General features: G+C 39.8%; 1 protein-coding gene across 1 annotated transcript in view; it reads right to left on the reverse strand.

The window, feature by feature from the left end:
* Positions 1 to 601: 601 nt before the first annotated feature.
* trnau1apb (tRNA selenocysteine 1 associated protein 1b) overlaps positions 602 to 21,013 on the reverse strand; it is a 43,313-nt gene continuing 22,901 nt past the window's right edge. The window contains exons 5-9 of the mRNA XM_073023875.1: positions 14,371 to 14,502; positions 13,874 to 13,993; positions 6,807 to 7,002; positions 6,670 to 6,721; positions 602 to 1,850 (exon numbers count right to left, since the gene is read on the reverse strand). Coding sequence (XP_072879976.1) covers positions 1,714 to 1,850; positions 6,670 to 6,721; positions 6,807 to 7,002; positions 13,874 to 13,993; positions 14,371 to 14,502 — 637 coding nt within the window. The 3' untranslated portion in view covers positions 602 to 1,713. The remainder of the gene's footprint in view (positions 1,851 to 6,669; positions 6,722 to 6,806; positions 7,003 to 13,873; positions 13,994 to 14,370; positions 14,503 to 21,013) is intronic.

Genomic DNA, 21,013 nt, shown 5'->3' on the forward strand with positions numbered 1-21,013 from the left:
GTATCAATGGTTTCTTTAGAGTGCTGTGGAGCTTGTACTAACCCCTGTTGTAATATCAGAATGAGAAATATAGTATTTCTTTTATGTGCAGCTGATTTGATTTATTTCTCCTCCTGACTAACTAGTAAGCTCACTTCACAGCAATCCAAGGTACACACAAAAGTTGCATATTGAGTTGTGCAAATTGATGTACTACATATTGGTGAGATTTTTCTGTGACACCAGCCAAAGTGGCTGCTCCTGTCTGGTACAGCAGAGAAGAGCAAACCAGAGCTATGGGTTGTATGGAGGGAAGGGGAGGGGGAGAAAGGAAGGCCAGGAAGTGGAAATAAGGGACAAATGGAAATGTGGTCAGAAAGAAAAAGTGGAGAGCAAGTGAGTGACCAACATGGAAGTAGATTGCCTCCCTCATCTTTTATCATCAGGGTGGGGGAAGGTAGATCATGCAAATCAGGGTAGGAAGTGTGAAGTCTTAGAAATTGCTTCCTTTGGCTGCAGTTATTGGCATTAAAATTATTTTATACTTGAGGATTACACTCAGCTGAGTTGGTTGTTAATGCAAACAGCACATTGCATTAGGTTTCAATGTACACATGACAAATAAACTTGAATCCTGAAGTTTAATGATTGAGACCATTGACTAAAAGTAAACCAAAGATGTTCCCCCCCACCCCCAAAAGGAGTTTTTAGGATATGGAATCCACTCCCTGTAATTCTGAAGGCAAAGTAACTGTGGCACTTGAAAGGTAACCAGATAAGTAGTTGAAAGTTGTTCTAGCTAGTTCACTCACAGTAGAGAGTCTCCTTCCATAATTTATACAAGTTACATGGCATCTCAAATTCACTGTTAAAAAAATACAATGAGAATACAAGACTTAATGGACAAATAGCAGTTGAAGGGCTTACAGCAGCAAGGTGATTTTAAGTTTAGTCAAAAATCATTAGCATTATAAACCTCATGTCACTGGTTGCAAGTACTTGTGTTCCACGCACTGGAATCTTTAGATATAGGCTGCTAACTTATCCTCAAGAGCTTAATCAACAGAAGAACATTATTTAACTTAGCAAGGCATGGGAAGATGCAAGTTACATGGAAAAACATTCCAAGTACAGTAGGGGAGGGAAAATAAAAACAATGTTGCAATAAACATGTGGGAGGAAGCAAATAGGCTTGAGGAAGCTTGGAAGAAGTCTTTTAGCTTATACAGCATAAATTCAGAGCAAAGATTAGTTATATTTCACAACTCAGCTTTGCTCAATCCATTGTTTAGCCACTAGCTACTCTGATTGCCCAAGGTAAGGCAGTTCTATGGGAGGGGAATAAACAGTTGGCTTTTCATGCTGAGACCCCTCATCAGGATCATCTGATGTAATTGCAGCCCAAAACATCTGCATTTCCCTTCTGTAAATGCTATCCGACTTGCTGAGTTACTCCAGAATTGTGTTATTATTCAAGATTTCCAGCATCTGCAGATTCTTACATTAGACAGAAAATGACTTTATTCAGCAAGCTGGTCCAAGATGAAGAGCACTATATGAAATGAAACCAATTCACAGATAAGGCTGAATTTTGCAATACAAAAAAGTCTTCTGAAATATACAGCACATCTAATGCTATTGAGAGAGGTCATAACTCAACTAATTCTAAACTAGTATACTGCCATTTTAAATATAGATATGCAAGAATTATGTTACAAAAGAACATTTCTTAAATCATACTACACTGGGAATCTCTGATGTGATGGAATCCAGGGGCTGCCAGTGACAATTCATTAATGATTCATACAGTTCTTCACTTTGTTCCATGAATTGCTTGTTAACTTCATCAATATCCAACTTTGGATCTGGATCTTTAAAAAGAATATCTAGTTATTCACCATTTTAAAAAAAATCACACTTCCTTATACAATTAAGACAAATACCAATAAATTCAGAAAACAAGATCTCTTCTGCGTGCATCAAATCCAGGGATATTAATGAAAACAGCTTGATAGTGCTACTCTCACACAGCTCCAGACATCTGGGTTTGATCTAATGTCCAGCACTGGGTGGTGTTTACACACTCTCTCAGCGAGTTCTTGATGCTCTGGTTAATGTGATTACTCACCTGTGAACCCATGGGTCAAGTAGCACCCTTTTTTTAAAAAAAATTAAAAACCAAGTTATAGAAGCTGATTATCCAATATTTTTGCTTTAGAACCTCAAATTATAGATAGTAGTACACAAACTGGCAATCATCACAACTTGCTATTAAATCAGGTTCTGATGAAAATACTTGCATGTTACTGCAAGATTGATTCCATTCTCAAGAGTTATTATCCACTTTCCTCATAAACCAGTTAGTTGAGTACTTTCAGTTAAAAGTAGCCTTCAAGTAATTGTACCAGTCCAGAATTTCCACCCCCCCCCCCCCCCCCCCATTAGCTGTACTTTAAAGTTCCCAACATAAAAAGTTAGTGGAATATCAAATGCAACAGTCAAGTTCTGGGAAAAGAGTGCCATTTATTAGCAAGAAATATTTAAAACCATTACAAATCTCATCTATATTTACTTATTAATCTGCAAGGATATTTAAAATATACTGAACTACTTATCTGGGAGCTTGATGTCCAGGGTTACACATTATACCAGAGGGATATGAAGATAGGCAGAGGGGCTGGTATGGCTCTAATGGTAAAGAATGGCATTGAATCAGTAGAAAGATGTGAGAAGAGCAGATGTTGTTAAATCCTTGCAGGTCAAGTTAAGAAACTGCAAGGGTAAAAGGACCCTGATGGCAGTTATATACAGGCATGTAATGAACCAGAGGCAATTAGGGAGCTTAATGGCATTTTATTTTATTTATTTATTTTAAAATAAGACCTTAGGAAGCAGTGATCACAATGATTGAATTCAACTTGAAATTTGATAGGGAGATATAACAGCATTTCAGTGGAGTAAGGGAAATTACAGTGGTATGAGAGAGAAGTTGGCCAAAGTAAAATTGGAAGGAGCTGCTTGTTGGCAGGGATGTCAGCAGAGCAGCAATGGAGTGCGTTTCTGAGAAAAATGAGGAAGGTGCAGGACATATGTATTCCAAAAAATGAATAAACACTCAAATGGTATATAAAAAAAGTACAACCACAGCTGACAAGTCAAAGCTATTGTAAAAGCAAAAGGGCATACAACAATGCAAAAATTAGTGGGAAGATAGAGGACTTGGAAGTTTTTAAAAACATACAGAGCCATCAAAAATCATTAGAAGGGAAAATACGAAAGCAAGCTGACAAATAATATCAAAGTGGATAGTAGAAGTTTTTTTTCAAGTATGTTAAGAATAAAAGAAATGAGTGGAGATGCATATAAGCATCCGTTAGTCTCGAGAGACCATGGATTTGAACCTTGGAAAGTTTCCAGGGTGCAGGCCTGGGCAGGGTTTGTATGGGAGACCAGCAGTTGCCCATGCTGCAAGTTTCCCCTCTCTACACCAATGTTGTCCAAGGGAAGGACAAGGGCCGATACAACTTGGCACTAGTGTCATAGATAGATAGATAGATAGATACTTTATTCATCCCCATGGGGAAATTCAACTTTTTTTCCCCAATGTCCCATACACTTGTTGTAGCAAAACTAATTACATACAATACTTAACTCAGTAAAAAATATATACATCTAAATCACTATCTCAAAAAGCATTAATAATAGCTTTTAAAAAGTTCTTAAGTCCTGGCGGTAGAATTGTAAAGCCTAATGGCATTGGGGAGTATTGACCTCTTCATCCTGTCTGAGGAGCATTGCATCGATAGTAACCTGTCGCTGAAACTGCTTCTCTGTCTCTGGATGGTGCTATGTAGAGGATGTTCAGAGTTTTCCATAATTGACCGTAGCCTACTCAGCGTCCTTCGCTCAGCTACCGATGTTAAACTCTCCAGTACTTTGCCCACGACAGAGCCCGCCTTCCTTACCAGCTTATTAAGACGTGAGGCGTCCCTCTTCTTAATGCTTCCTCCCCAACACGCCACCACAAAGAAGAGGGCGCTCTCCACAACTGACCTATAGAACATCTTCAGCATCTCACTACAGACATTGAATGACGCCAACCTTCTAAGGAAGTACAGTCGACTCTGTGCCTTCCTGCACAAGGCATCTGTGTTGGCAGTCCAGTCTAGCTTCTCGTCTAACTGTACTCCCAGATACTTGTAGGTCTTAACCTGCTCCACACATTCTCCATTAATGATCACTGGCTCCATGAGGCCTAGATCTCCTAAAGTCCACCACCATCTCCTTGGTCTTGGTGATATTGAGACGCAGGTAGTTTGAGTTGCACCATATCACAAAGTCCTGTATCAGTTTCCTATACTCCTCCTCCTGTCCATTCCTGACACACCCCACTATGGCCGTGTCATCAGCGAACTTCTGCACATGGCAGGACTCCGAGTTATATTGGAAGTCTGATGTGTACAGGGTGAACAGGACCGGAGAGAGTACGGTTCCCTGCGGCGCCCCTGTGCTGCTGACCACCGTGTCAGACCTACAGTCTCCCAACCGCACACACATCACAATGTGTGGTTAAGTGCCTTGCTCAAAGACACAACACACTGCCTTAGCCGAGGCTCAAGTTAGCCACCTTCAGGTCACTAGACCAATGCCTTAACCATGCGCCAACACGTGTGGATGTAGGACCACTAGAAAATGAGGGCAGAGAGATAATAATTGGGGACAAGATGGCTGGTGAACTAAATGAGTATTTTGCATCATTCTTCACTGTGGAAGACACTAGTAGTATGCTTGATGTTGTAGTGTGTGAAGAGAAGTGGGTGCAGTTACTATTACAAGGGAGAAGATACTCAAAAAGCTAAAAGACCTAAAGGTACAGAAGTCACCCAGACCAGTGGAACCAAGCCCCAGGGTTCTGAAAGAGGTAGCATTAGAGATTGTCGTGGCAGTAGAAATGATCTTTCAAAAATCATTGTACTGACAGTGCCAGAGGACAGGAAAATTGCAAATGTCACTCCACTCTAAGAAAGGAGGAAGGCAGCAGAAAGGAAATTATAGACCATTTAGCCTGACCTCAGTGGTTGGGAAGATGTTAGTCAATTGTTAAGGATGAGATGGAGTGCAAGGACAAGATGGTACAAAGTCAGCATGGCTTCTTTCAGGAAAAATCCTGCCTGATGAACCTGTTGGAATTCTTTGAGTGTACAGCTAGGATAGATAAATGAGATGCACTGGATGCTGCATTTTTGGACTTTCAGAAGGCCTTTGAAAAGGTGCCACACATGAGGCTGCTTACCAAGTTAAGAGCCATGGTATTACAGGGAAGTTACTAACATGGAGTGTTGGCTTGTGGCCAAGTGGTTAAGGCATTGGTCTAGTGATCTGAGGTCACTAGTTCGAGCCTCAGCTAAGGCAGCATATTGTGTCCTTGAGCAAGGCACTTAACCACACATTGCTCTGCGACGACACCGATGCCAAGCTGTATCAGCCCTTGCCCTTCCCTTGGACAACACTGGTGGTGTGGAGAGGGGAGACTTGTAGCATGGGCAACTGCTGGTCGCCCATACAACCTGTGCCCTGGAAACTTCGCAAGGCACATGTTATTACTAACATGGTTAAAGTATTGGCTGGTTGGCAGGAGGCAGCAAGTGGGAATAAAAGGATCATTTTCTGATTGGTTGACTAGTGGTGTTCCACAGGGGTCATTGCTGGGACCACTTCTTTTTATGCTGTATATAAATGATTTAGATGATGGAATAGATTGTTACCAAGTTTGCAGATGATATGAAGATTGGTGGAGGGGCAGATAGTGTTGAGGAAACAGGTAGGATACAGAAGGACTTTGATTAGGAGAACGGGCAAGAAATGCAAAGGGACTTCGGGTCCTTGTGCAGAATGCCCTTAAAGTCAATTTGCATTTCAAGAGGAAATGAATATAAAAGCAAGGATGTAATGCTGAAGCTTTGTAACACACTGGTGAGGCCTCATCTTGAGTATTGTGAACAGTTTTGGGCCCCACATCTTAGAAAAGATGTGCTGGCATTGGAGAGGGTCCAGAGGAGGCTCACAAGGATGACTCCAGAAATATATGTAAAAGGGTTACACAAGGAACATGTGATGGTTATGGGTCTGTACTTGTTGCAATTCAGAAGGAATGGGGGGGGGGGATCTCATTGAAGCCTTTTGAATGTTGAGTCTAGGACAAGAGGGCATAGCCTCAGGCTAGGAGGGGCACCCTTTCACAGAAAGAAATTTCTTTAGCCAAAGGGTGGTGAATTTGTGGGGGTTTTTTGCTACATGCAGCAGTGGAGGCCAGGTTGTTGGGGGTATTGAAGGCAGAGATTGCTAGGTTCTTGATTGGACATGGCATCAAAGGTTTTGGGGAGAAGGCTGGGAACTGGGGTTAAGGAGGAGGAAAATGAAAGGATCACCCATGATTGAATGGCAGAGCAGACATGATGGGCCAGGTGGCCTAATTCTACCCCTTTGTCTTAATGGTCTTACTTGGAACAATAGCAGAGTAATGCAAATGTAATCTTTTGTATCTCTATCATTTATTCCAGACTGGCTAATGAAAAAAATTCTTTATTCCCAACATTTTAGTTTTTCCAAATCATTACAATTTCAAAAATGTTGTAAGAACAGGTTGTATAATTAATGAATTCAATTTTAGATCCAAAAAATTGTTCTCACCTTCTACACATTCCTCTTCATTTTCTTCACTCAGTGTAGTATTTTGCTGAAACTAGAATTTAAAAAAACATTTTCCCATAAAAGTGACAGCAAACAATATTTTAACATTGAAGGCTCAAGAATTTAGAATGCTTTACCTCAGACAGTTGTGACATTTCTGTCATGAGTGAAGAAGTTATTCCTGATGTCTCAGTGGCACCATACTGTGGGTACCCATAGCCATAGCTGGCATAGGGATCATAACCCCACTGAGAGTAATACTGCTGGTACTGTTGATAGTACTGTGTGTAGTTGTAGCTTGCAGTTGGCTGATATTCAGATTTTGTTTTTGCACTGAAATTATAAAGTTTTCAAATGAAACATTCATATTCCTTGACTATAATGTAGTAAGTGAAAGATGAGACAATTGCTTTCAAATTAAAGCACCCAAGTTTAAAAGTAAGCAATCTCAACTTTTAGGCTTAAACAAATTACTAGACTCCTAATCATGTAAGACAAAACTAAAGCAGTAATCACCAAAGAAACAACACATTCTGGCCATCAGAAACCAGGTATAAATGCATTGAAACTACCTAGCACTATTGTATTTATAGCATACCTGAGCCAGTACCACCACATATTTTGAGGACTACCAGCAATCTCTCCTTCATTACTATAAGCAGCCATCCTTATTCTTCAGTCTAGGATGAAACAAGGCCTGGGAAGCTCATTAAATAGCTTTTAAAAAAACTGACCTGCTGTAATCCCTTTTAATGGATATTGAACAATTAATTAACAATTAACAGCTGCAGCTATGAATTACTTGTAAAGAAGACTATTAATCTAAATTGGGAAGCAGGTGAAACATGTTAAAATAGTCAGGCTTCTTTAAAGTGTTGCATGTATAAGATCCCAAAATTAATCAGTAGAGAGGCAAAATTAATTGTTCTTATGTTTTTATTTCCTGTCATGAGTACAATTAATGATATCAAATGCATGAGTGTTATACTGCTACAGCAAATATAATAAGCTTTCACAGTAGTTTTCATCCAATATAAAGGTCATCAGACACAACTAAGCTCATTTGCATTAAAGCCAATTTACAAGATTTGCAATCCACCACAGATCAAATAGAACTATCACTACACAGCTACTGTTGAGTTTCATCCTAACTACCAGTGCTGTTGACATGGATTTGCACATTATCTGTGGGTTTCCCCTGGATGCTCTAGTCTCCTCTTGCATCATAAAATTACGTGAGTTGGCAAGTTGCTCTACTTTACACTTAGTATTGTTTGGTGGTAAGAACTGTGGTCATGACAGAGATTTGGTTGCAATGGAAATAAGCTGATGGATTGGGACTGAACGGATTTCTATAAGAACTAGTACAGTCTTGAAGGATCAAGTAGACTTCTAAACTATAAAGAAATATGGGAAAGGATTCAACAGAATAAAGACTATTTGCAAGTTATTGCAGCTTGATTTGTAAGTGCAGATTAAGGGTGATGATGGTGTGACTAATTCAATTATATTTTCCAATTTATAAATTAAAATAAACATGAATGATAGCAACAATAGTGACCTGGCAACCTCTAAATATACATTGATGCACCCAGCACAGCCACGGACATCAAGTCTGGCACAGTGTGAAGGCTATTAGCAACACTGTATGCATGCAAACTGCCTCTGCAGTGTGATTAGGGTTGAATATTACATTTTTGATGCAACTAGGTATTATTCTGTAGTATGTATTCATGCAATAAACATAAACTAGAACTTGGTTTAACTTTAGTTGACAAATGAATCCATGTTGCTTTACCAATATCATTGAAGGATATTTAAAAACAATCACTTTTGTCTGTCTGGATTTTCAAATAATACTTGACCTATCATTTTCATTTACTCAACTTCATTCTACATCCCTTGATGCAACTATTATGTCTATGGTGTGACCCTGGTTTAGAAAATAACTAAGATCAAATCTTTAACAAGAAATGACACAGGCTGAGGATATATAGAATCTTGTATGTCGACTGTTAAGGGTAAAAAGACCCTGATAGGAGTTGTATACAGGCCTCTCAATAGCAGCAAAGATGTGAGGTACAAGTTACAAAAGGAGACAGAAAAGATATGTTTTTTTAAAAAAAAAGGCAATGTTACACTGGTAATGAGTGAATTTTAATATGCAGGGAGACTGAGAAAATCAGGTTGGTTCTGGATCCCAAGAGCAGCTTGTGGTAGAGCCCACTAAGAAAAATGTAATTCTGGATTTGGTGTTGTGCAATGAACCAGATTTGATTAGGAAGCTTAAGATAAGGAACACTTAGGAGGCAGTGATCGTAACATAGAATTCACCTTGCAATTTAAGAGAAAGAGCTAAAATCAGATGTATCAGTATTACAGTTGAGTAAAGGTAATTACAGAGGTGTGAGAGATGAGCTAGTCAAAGTTAACTGGAAGGGGACCTTAGCAGGAATGATAAAACAGCAAAGTCAGGAATTTCAGGGAGTAATTTGGAAGACACAGGATCATTTCATCCCAAAGACAATGAAGCAACCATGACTGACAAGGGAAATCAAAAGCAGTAAAAAGGCAAAAAAGATCAATATTGCAAAAATTACTGAGATACTAGAGCATTGGAAAGCTTTTAACAGCCAACAGAAGGCAACTAATAAAGCAATAAAGGGAGAAAAGATGACTTAACAGCAGACTGAAAAGATTGAGCATATAGATATTAAGAAAGGATGTGCAGGAGCTTTTGGAAAGCATCAAGTTGGCTAAATCACCGGGATTGGATAAGATGTGACCCAGGCTATTGTGGGAGGCGAGGGAGGAGATTGCTGAGCCTCTGGCAATGATCTTTGCATCATCAATGGGGACAGGAGAGGTTCTGGAGGAATGGGGGGGGGGGGGGGGGTTGCGGATGTTGTTCCATTATTCAAGAAAGGGAGCAGAGTTAGCCCAGGGAAATTATAGACCAGTGAGTCTTACCTCAGTGGTTGCTAGGTTGATGGAGAAGATCCTGAGAGGTAGGGTTTATGTACATTTGGAGAGGCATGATTAGGAATAGTCAGCATGGTAGGTCGTTCCTTACGAGCCGGATTGAATTTTTTGAGGATGTGACTAAACACATTGATGATGATAGAGCAATAGATACAGTGTGTATGGATTTCAGAAAGGCATTTGATAAGGTACCCCATGCAAGGCTTATTGAGAAAGTAAGGAGGCATGGGATCCAAGGGGAAATTGCTTTGTGGATCCAGAACTGGCTTGCCCACAGAAGGCAAAGAGTGGTTGTAGACAGGTCATATTCTGCATGGAGGCTGGTGATCAGTGGTGTGCCTCAGGGATCTGTTCTGGGACCCCTACTCTTTGTGATTTTTATAAATGACCTGGATGAAGAAATGGAGGGATCGGTTAGTAAATTTGCTGATGACACAAAGGTTGGAGGTGTTGTGGATAGTGTGGAGGGCTGTCAGAGGTTACAGCATGACATTGATAGGATGCAAAACAGGGTTGAGAAGTGGCAGATGGAGTTCAACCCAGATAAGTGTGAGGTGGTTCATTTTGGTAGGTCAAATATGATGACAGAATATAGTATTAATGTTAAGACTCTTGGCAGTGTGGAGGATCAGATGGATCTTGGGGTCCAAGTCCATAGGCCACTCAAGGCTGCTGTGCAGTTTGACTCTGTGGTTAAGAAGGCATACAGTGTATTGGCCTTCATCAATCATGGAATTGAATTTAGGAGCCGAGAGGTGATGTTGCAGCTATATAGGACCCTGGTCAGACCCCACTTGGAGTACTGTGCTCAGTTCTGGTCGCCTCACTACAGGAAGGATGTGGAAGCCATAGAAAGGGTCCAGAGGAGATTTACAAGGATGTTGCCTGGATTGGGGAGCATGCCTTATGAGAACAGGTTGAGTGAACTGGGCCTCTTTTCCCTGGAGCGATGGAGGATGAGAGGTGTCTAAGATGATGAGAGGCATTGATCGTGTGGATTGTCAAAAGCTTGTTCCCAGGGCTGAACTTGAGAGGGCAGTTTTAAGGTGCTTGGAAATAGGTACAGAGGAGATATCAGGGGTAAGTTTTTTATGCAGAGAATGGTGAGTGCATGGAATGGGCTGCCAGTGGTGGAGGTGGATATGATAGAGGGGTATAGGTAACCCCAAGTAATTTCTCAGGTAAGGACATGTTTGTCACAGCATTGTGGGCTGAAGGGCCTGTATTGTGCTGTGGGTTCTCTATGTTTCTATGAAATATGAAAGTGAGCTAGCCAATAATATAAAAGAGGATACTTAAAGACTTTTCAGATATATAAAACATAAATGAGAGGCAAGATCCTGATAGGAATTGTACACAGGCCACTGGAAAATGACACTACAGAAGTAGTAATGGGAACAAAAAGATGGCAGGTGAACTGAAAAATGATTTTGTATCAGTGTACACTGTGGAAGCCACCAGTAACATGCCAGAAATTGAGATAATCAGCGTGCAGAAGTCAGTGTAGGAGAAGGTGCTTGGGAAGTTGAAGGGTACGAGGGTGGATAAGTCACCTGGACTGGATGGACTACACCCAGGGTTCTGAAAGGGTAACTGAAGAGACTGTGGAGGCATTAGTAATGGTCTTTAAAGAATTACTAGATTTTGGAATGGTTCCAGAGGACTGGAAAAATCACAAATGTCACTGTATTCTTTAAAAAAAAAAAGACTTTTTAAAGGATGAGGTTTTAGAGTACTTGGAAGCCAATGAGAAAATAGGCCAAAGTCAGCATGGTTTCCTTAAGGGGAAATCATGGATGACAGATCTGTTCAAATTCTTTGAGGAAGTAACAAACAGTCTCGATAAAGGAGAATCAGTGGATGTTGTTTACTAAGATTTTTATCAGGCCTTTGCCAAGGTGCTGAACATAAGGGTGCTAAATCACTGCCAGTGACTTGTGGTGTTCCCCAGAAGTTAGAATTGTGTCTACTACTTTTCATGTTGTATGTTAATAATCTAAGATGGCAATCGATTGCTTTGTGGCTAAATTTGTAGATGATTCAAAGATAGATGGAGGGGCAAGTACAGATCCTCGAGTTACGAACATCCGACTTACGGATAACTTGTACTTGCAAACCGAGGAAGGAGAATGCCATCCGCCATTTTAAGTCAGATCGCGATGCCGTCTGCCATTTTAAGTTGTTGCCATTGACACTGTATTGAGTGTTTTCTGAGTTCGATCCAGTGACAGACCGCTCCTGTGCTGGGTTGATGTCGATCCAGTGACTCCCGTACCATCCGTGCCGGGTGTTTTAAAAAAAAAACAAAACCCACTGCTACCTCAAGTTTAAATTCCCACGCGGAATATTGTGGCTGATCAAATACCCAAACCCAGCACAGCCCCCAGCGGACCTCGGGAGCCGGCACAGCTCGGGACCTGCCGCCCGCAGTGTTTCTGTTCCATTGATGGGAAGTGATCGCAATTGAAAATAAAGTGGAAATAATAAAGCGTTTGGAAAGAGGTGAAATGCCATCGGTCACTGGAAAAGCGTTAGGCTACAGTTGGTCAACGATCGGAACAATTTTAAAGGAGAAAGTGAGAATAATGGAGTATGTGAAAGCCCTGCCCCGATGAAAGCTACAATTATTACTAAGCAACGCAGTGGTTTAGTTACTGGAATACATATGTTTCTTAAGTATTCTATATGCATAGAAAGGTAAAATATATACTATATACTAAGACAAACGTTTGACTGACGCTAAATAATACCGGATGTACTTGTTCCGACTTACGTACAAATCTGACTTAAAGACGGACTCAGGAACGGAACTCGTACGTATCCCGGGGACTTCCTGTAGTGTTGAGGAAGAAGTGAGTTTGCAGAAGGACTTGGTGAGTTTTAGAGAATGAGCAAAGAAATGGCAGTTGTAGGGAGTGTCCAGTCATGCACTTTTGTAGAAGGAATAAAGGCATCAACTATTTTCCAAATGGGGAAGGAATTTAAAAATCAGAGGTGCAAAGGGACCTTTATGCAGGCTTCCCTGAAGGTAAACTTGCAGGTAAGGAAGGCAAAGAGAGGGTCCAGAGGAGGTTTGCAAGAATGATTCTGGTGACAAAAGTGTTCTTGTATGAGTAGTGTTTGATGGCTCTGTATTTGCTGAAGTTTAGAAGGATGACAGGGAAGTTCATTGAAATTTACAGACTATTGAAAGGCCCATATAGAGTGGATGTGGAAAATATTTTCCAGCAGTTGGAGAGTCTAAAACCAGAAGGCACAACCTTAGAACGAAAGGATATCCCTTTCGAAGAGAGAGGAGTAATTTCTTTAGCCTCAGGGTGGAGAGTGGCTGTGAAGGACAAGTCGCTGGGTGTATTTAAAGCAGAGGTTAATAGCTTCTTGATTAGTAAGGGTGTCATAAGTTACAGGGAGAAGGCAGGATAATGGGTGTGAGAGAGAAAAATAAAACAGATATGACTGAATGACCGATCAGTCTCCATGTGCCAAATGGCCTAACTATGCTCCTGTATCTTAGACTTGGTCTAAAACCATCCAAGCTTCAGAGAACCATCAAAGTGCTCAATCAACTCATCTTTATATTCACCAAGCTGAGTGGTATTAGCATCCTCTCTATCAAGTTGTCTTATGCATTCTCCATATAGGGCAGTTATTGATTGAATCAGTACCATAGTGTACATAAACATCACAATGATGAGATACGTCAGAATTGTTGCTTTACAGGATTGAACCTAGAGTCAAGTGTGCTATCAACTGATGAACTGTTATGTAGAAATCTATGAATAAATATTCAGAGATCCAATCTTGTCATTCAGTATCTCATGATGTTATTCATTCATTGAGCGATGTTATATCAACCCTGCATTAACACTATTACAAATATGCTTGCAACTAAAGGGTGTGTTGTTGACTGGTTTATAAAATTACCTGCTAGCAGCAGGAATCTGTAAATGTAATTCAACTATCAATGTCTGTTTTTCACATTCTTCTAGCTTCTCTTTTTCAAGGATGACATAAATGAAGTTTCTGACTGGTTTGGGAGATAGCTTCAAACAATCTTTCAGCCAAGTGAAGCTTGAAGCTCAAGATTACCTTGATCACCAGTGATGCAATGGCATTGCTAATAAACTACGTGCACTTATTGACCAGAATTTGCTTAGTTTCCTCTTCAAACCTGTTATGGTAGTTTTGTTCTTTTATTCTCTTGCTGGTTATTGATACTCACCTTTTTGGCACTGCTATACTTATTCGGATGGGTTTTCCTCCTAAACCTTTGCTGTTTTGACATTCTTCTAAAGCCTTTTTCTGTTCTGCTTCATCAGAAAACCTGACAAATCCAAATCCTCTGGCAAAATAAAAATAAAACAGATTACATTACAGTTTACAAGTGTGTGAACTGGCTTGAATCAACAGGTTTAAATAGTTTGAACCACATAATATTAGAGTCATTACTTTACATCTGAGGTACCATCAGTCCAAGTATTTGGTGTCCTTGTTAATCCTAGCTGGGACAGAAAGAATGTTCTTATTCAATGTGTGGTTTGATTTTCAATAGCCATTGTGGGCTGCTTTATAGAAAATGATAAAATGATCATTTAATAATCATTGTCAATATTGATTTTCACAGTCCTTATTACAAAGCCACTAATAAAATTTCACTAATAATAATTTACTGTAAGTACATACATGCTTTAAAACACTATCACACTATAGTTACACTACCTTGAGTTTCCAGATGTGTCTGTAACGACTTTCCCACCTCTACAAGATGGATATTTCTTAACAAAGTAATCATACAGATGAAAATCATCAACTTCTGGAGAGAGGTCGCCCACAAATATGGAATATTCTTGGCTGTTGGGTAAGATACGCAGTAGTAAAACAGCAGCTGAAATTGAGGACTACAAAACCCCCACAAAACTTTGTATTCTAATATCCAGATTGTCAAAATGGTATGTTGCTGCGAAAGCTCTAAGTCCTGAAAAGTTAACACTATATCTGTAGTTTGTACTATGGTGCAGAGTATGTTTGTAGCTTGTATAGTATATATGTTGTTTTTCATCATTTGTGAAATGTGGCCACCATTAGTAAGACTTAGCATTTATTACTGAACCTGAACTGCTCTTGAAAAAGTAGTGAATTGCCTCTCAAGATTGTATGGTTTGCCTGGTCAAGGTATTTCCACAATACGATTAAGTGGGCAGCTCCAGGATTTTGACCTTCAAAGCTGAAGGAACAATACATTTTAAAAGTTAACATTGGGGTGGCCTCGTGCATCTGTTACACTTGTCCTTCTCAGTGCTGTGGGTTGGGGTGGTGGGGGTGTGGCAGGCATACTTAATGCTGTAGGAGCAGCCTTGGCACGTTGTTACTGTGTGTCATATAACCATAATCCATCTGACTTGGAGCTGGATGGGTACCTGTCAAGTAAACTGCTTTAGACAAGACGATATTGAATTGTACTCATCCAGTTATCATTCTCTATTCCTCTCCTGCGCTTTACTTATGTTATGGAAATAGTCACACATCACAAAATAGTCAGCATCTGATCTGATCCTGTGTCTGCAGTATTTATAGCTCTAATCCTGTTAAGCATTTGGTCAGAAGTGAGCCTTAGAATATTGCTTTTGAAGGTTTTGTGAAAGAAAAACATGTTAAGTGTTAAGGACCTCATTGCTAGAAATGGTCATTGCCTGGATTTCTATTGATATAAACGATACTTTCCACTTTTCAGTCTGGGCTTGGTATGTATAGTTGGCACATACTGCTTCATAATGTATCAGTCACTTGAAGGCTTCCAGGCATTCTCATGAAATCTATAACAATAAGTTGCTGAGAATGGAAGTAATTGTACAATCATTGATGAAGCAGCTTATGATTACAATGCCAAAGAACACTACCCTAAGAAATGTTTGCAGCTATGTCCATGGGCTAGCATAACTGGTGTCCAATAATCACATCAAATTTTCTTTATTCTAAGTTGACACCAACCAGTCGAAGATTCTTGCCTGGTTTCCCCAGACTTTAATTTTACTTGTTTCCAGAGATGATTGGCCTCCAGTCTGGCACAGGATTTTCAGGCAAATAGTCAACAATTAAGTATGAACAATTAACTGAACTCCATTATTACAGCACAGACTACTTCTAGCTGTGAGCTGCTAACTGCATTATTAAGATTTTTGTATTTGCACATGCAGATATCATGAAGTTGCTGTTAATTATGGTCAGTAAAAATGCTGAGAGCTTTGTTATGATTATTCTGCAATATTCTGGATTTTTTATTAAATGGTTAGTAAAAAGCACTGGCTTGAAACAAGAGATGTGTAGCTCAGCATAGATAAGGACATCAAATTCCTTGTCCTAATTGACTTTAGAGAATTAAATGTACTTGCCAAAATAGCAATCTAATAATTTCAAGTAATTTTATTGATATTAATGTTTATTTCAAACTCATTGAATTTGAACCTATTTCTCTAGGCTGTCATCAGTTTCCATTGAGCACAGGCAGCAGAGGGGGACCCTGACAGAAATTGATATTAAGAGGAATATGCTGTAAATTGCAGCAACCATTTTCCTCACAGCTGAGGGAAACTGAATATTGTGTGCATAGATTCAAGGTATGGATTTTAAGATTTAGAGGGAATCTGAAGAGGAACTTTTTCCAGCTGCAAGTAGTTGGGATATGGGACACACTGCCCGAGTGGGTGGTGGAGGCAGAGACAAACAGGTAAAAAGTACCTATATGAGCACTCAAATTGTCAAGGCACAGCGTTTATGAATGGTTTTCTAGTTTGGGGATTAGTGTAGAAAGGTACTCTTGTTTGCACGGACTCGATGGGTCTATCACCTATCAATCTCTGGTTCTACCCATACCCCTCTTCCCCCCCCCTCCCCCCCCCCCCCCCCACCAACTCGACTCCATCTGAATCATTTTCTTTTTCTATTCTTGTGTTTCTATCTATCACCCTCTGTCTCAGCATTCTCTCCTTGCCCTGCCCCTATCTTATCTGGTTCATTTACCAGCCTCTGTCCCAGAACTCCCTCTCACTTCTATACACTGCCAGCTTCATTCTATACCCTCAAATCTGATGCAGGGTCTTATCCAAAAATCATCATCCCTTTTTTTCCCTACAGATGCTGCTTGAATCACTGAGTTCTTCCAGCAACTTATCTTTTTGAATCACTGGTTGTGATGTATTTAGATTTTCAGGCTTTATTTTAAAGTTCTAACATTGGAGGCTGATCAACAAGGTTAGAGTACGTAGAATTGTAGGTATTTTAATGGCTTTAATGCTATGTTTCCAAGTTTGCTGATGACACAAAACTAAGTAAAATTGTAAGTAGGCAGGTGGATGTACAGAGGGTCAAGGGGACATGGACAAGCCAGATGAGTTAACAGGACATGGCAGATGGAATAAAATGTGAGATCATCTACTTCAGGACCATGTCCTGTTACATAAGAAAAACTGTATTTTCTAAATATTCAAAGGGACCCAGATGTTCTTGTACACTGATCACTGAGATCTAAAATCTAGGTGTACAAGTGATCAGGACAAGTGGTATGCCAGTCATTATTGGAAAATTCAAGTAACACAGTGAAAATATCTTCCTGCAATTATATGAGACCCCAGCAAAATCACGTGAAGCATTGTGTCGAATTGATCTCTTCTATTAAAAGAGGTACAGTGGTGCTATAAAGTTTGTGAACCCTGAAGAATTCTCTCTATTTCTGCATAAATATGACTTAAAATGTGATCATATCTTCAAATGTCCTAAAACTAGATAAAGAGAACCCAAATAAATAACAAAAACATTATACTTGTTCATTTATTTATTCAGAAAAATGATCCAATATTACGTATTTGAAAAGTATGTGAACCTCTGCAAAAGCTATTGGATTCGGGTATTCCAATCAATGAGATGAAATTGGAAGTGTGGGTTGTAGAGGTGCTCTGCCCTTTAAAAAAAGACACACAAAATCAGGTTACTAACAGAGCCTGCTCTTAAGAAAGATCTGTTTATGTGCACCATGCCTCTATCAAAACAACTTTCAGAGGACCTTAGAAGAAGAATTGTAGAGATATGAAGCTGGAAAAGGCTACAAACCTGAATGTTCATCAGTACACAGTAAGAGAAATTATTTACAAATGGAAGAAACTCAGTACTGTTGCTACTCTCCCTAGGAGTGGGCATCCTGCAAAGGTCACACCAAGAGCACAACATACAATGCTGAAGGAGGTGAAAAAGAACCCAAGGGTAATTGAAAAAACCTGCAGAAATCTCTAGAACTTGCTAAAAGTTCATGTGTCCACTATAAAAAAAACACTGAACAAGAATGGTGTTCATGGGAGGACACCACAGAGGAAACCACTGCTCTTTGAAAATAAAAACATTGCATGTCACAAATTTGCAAAAGGCCATCTGGATATTTTACAATGCTTCTGGGACAATATCCTGTGGACAGATGAGATAGAAGTCATACTTCTTGGCAGAAATACACATTGCTATGTTTAGAGTAAAAAGGGCACTGCACACCAACACCAAACCTCATCCAAATAGTGAAGCATGGTGGAAGGAGCATAAGGCCGCTTTGCTGCCTCAAGACTTGGACAACTTGCAATTGTTAAGGAAAAATGAATGAAAAATTGAATCAAGACGTTCAACAGAGGAAAGTCATGGTAGCAGACGGTCACCTGAAGTTTAAAGCAGTTGGATAATGTAACAAAACAATGATTCGGAAAGACGAGTAAATCAACAACAAAATGGTTAAGAAAATTTGTGTTTTGGAATGGCCAAGACAAAGTCCTGACCTTAATCCTATAGAAATGTTGTGCAAGGACCTGAAGCAAGCAGTTCATACAAGGAACACCAACATCCCAGAGTTGAAGCAGTTTTGTAAGAAGGAATGGCCTAAAATTCCTCCAAGCCAACATGCAGGACTGACTGATCAACAGTTATCGGAAATGTTTGGTTGAAGTTATTGCTGTATCGGGGGTGGGGGTGGTCACACCAGTTACTGGAAGCAAAGGTTTGCATACTTTTTCCAACCTATAAATGTAATATTAAATCATTTTCTCATAAATAAACAACCAATGTTTTTGTGTTATTTAATTAATTGGGTTCTCTTTATCTTGATTTAGGACTTCCATGAACATCTGATCACATTTTAGATCATATTTATGCAGAAATAGAAAAAATTCTATAGAGTTCACAAAATCTCAAGCACCACTGTATAACTGCCAAAGACGGAATACATGTAAGATTCACAATGTTTCCTGGGATGATAGGTTTGCCACACAAGGAAGGTGAGTAGACGACGACAATATCCACTAGCATTCAGATGAATTTGAGAGGACAACAACCTTGTTGTGATTTTGAGGCTTGTGTGCCTCAATGACCTGGAGAGCTATGTTGGCTGGAGTCAAGGCTTTATGACTTGTCTTTTGATAAGGTCAACCATTCCAAAATATCCAAAGGGTAGAGGCCAGACTGAGTGGTCCACCTGTCCTCCAAGTTAAAAGGTTCAACTTAGGGCTAACAACCATGACTGCAAAACAAAATCATTACAGAATCAGCAATGAAGAATCCTTCTATATCTGAGTGCGATGGTATTCCTGAATCTTAAGAGGAAGCTACTGACATGATGAGGGAAGTCCTAATCACCACCAGAGATGGAGGATCTTCATTGCTGCCCTAAATGCCAGTGGCATAACAGGCAGCAAAAATAAAGTTAGAAGAACGAAAGGTGATCTCATGGAAATTCACAGTTCATAAAGAGCTCTATTATAAATGCAGGGATCTTTCCGCTTGGTCTTGCTGAAGTGACTAGAACCAGGTGTTAAAGTCTCAGTGTCAGGGATAGGCCATTTAGGACTGAGATCAGGGATATTACTTCATTTAGAAGATGGTGCTTATTTCAGAATTCTCCATCCTGGAGGGTTGTGGACCCTCAGTCACCTGAGTTTATTTGATACAGAAGTGACAGATTCAAGCAATTTGGGGATAGCCAATGGCCAACTCCTAGTTTTAATGTTCATTACTTTTCTAACATTAAACCAAATGATTTTGTTATGATTCATTTATATACCATTACAGCATAGAAACAGGCCATCTTGGCCCTTCTAGTCCGCGCCGAACGCTTACTCTCACCTAGTCCCACCTACCTGCACTCAACCCATAACCTTCCATTCCTTTCCTGTCCATATACCTATCCAATTTTTTTTTTAAATGACAAAATCGAACCTGCCTCTACCACTTCTGCTGGAAGCTCATTCCACACAGCTACCACTCTCTGAGTAAAGAAGTTCCCCCTGGTGTTACTGCTAAACTTTTGCCCTTTAATTCTCAACTCATGTCCTCTTGTTTGAATCTCCCCTACTCTCAATGGAAAAAGCCTATCCACGTCAACTCTATCGATCCCCCTCATAATTTTTAATACCTCTATCAAGTCCCCCCTCAACCTTCTATGCTCCAAAGAATAAAGACCTAACTTGTTCAACCTTTCTCTGTAACTTAGGTGCTGAAACCCAGGTAACATTCTAGTAAATCTCCTCTGTACTCTCTCTATTTTGTTGACATCTTTCCTATAATTCGGTGACCAGAACTGTACACAATACTCCATATTCGGCCTTACCAATGCCTTGTACAATTTTAACATTACATCCCAAGTCCTATACTCAATGCTATGATTTATAAAAGTCAGCATACCAAAAGCTTTCTTCACCACCCTTTCCACATGAGATTCCACCTTCAGGGAACTGTGCACCATTATTCCTAGATCACTCTGTTCTACTGCATTCCTCAAATGTATACGCAGTACGCATTTTCCTTTGAAGATACTCTGTCTATTTTTCCCCACATTCTGCAGGATTTGGAAATGAGTATAATTGCTCAAATTCAAAGAACATGGTCTGCAAACCTGTCTGTCATTAAACATCAAGAAGTCAAAAGTGAAAAGCTTAATCTTCCAGAAGGGCAGAAGAAACAGAACTGGGAGATAAAATGGCTAATGTATGGAAGAAAAGCAACATCAGGTTAATCAAGAACATGCAAAATAAAGATGTTACCATGACAACAAAAACGAGAGCAGCATGAAGACTGGTTTTCTCTGTGATATTGTATTGTCATGAAGGACAGACTGCAAAAGGGAGCAGAAAAGGTAGACATGTTTGAAACGTATTGCAAAAGAAGTCTTCTGATGTTCTCACTGCAATCAAGAAGTAATATGTTTAATCCAGGAACAAATAAAGCCAGTTGTTCCCTTATAGGCTATAATTTAAGGAGATACTGACAGCTTGAAAGTGTGATGTTGGTACAGTAAATAATGGAATTGAAGCCATAATCATGCTTGACAAAGTGGAAAGAG

The sequence above is a fragment of the Hemitrygon akajei genome, chromosome 20 (genome assembly GCF_048418815.1).
Source record: "Hemitrygon akajei chromosome 20, sHemAka1.3, whole genome shotgun sequence".
NCBI classification, from domain to species: Eukaryota; Metazoa; Chordata; class Chondrichthyes; order Myliobatiformes; family Dasyatidae; genus Hemitrygon; species Hemitrygon akajei.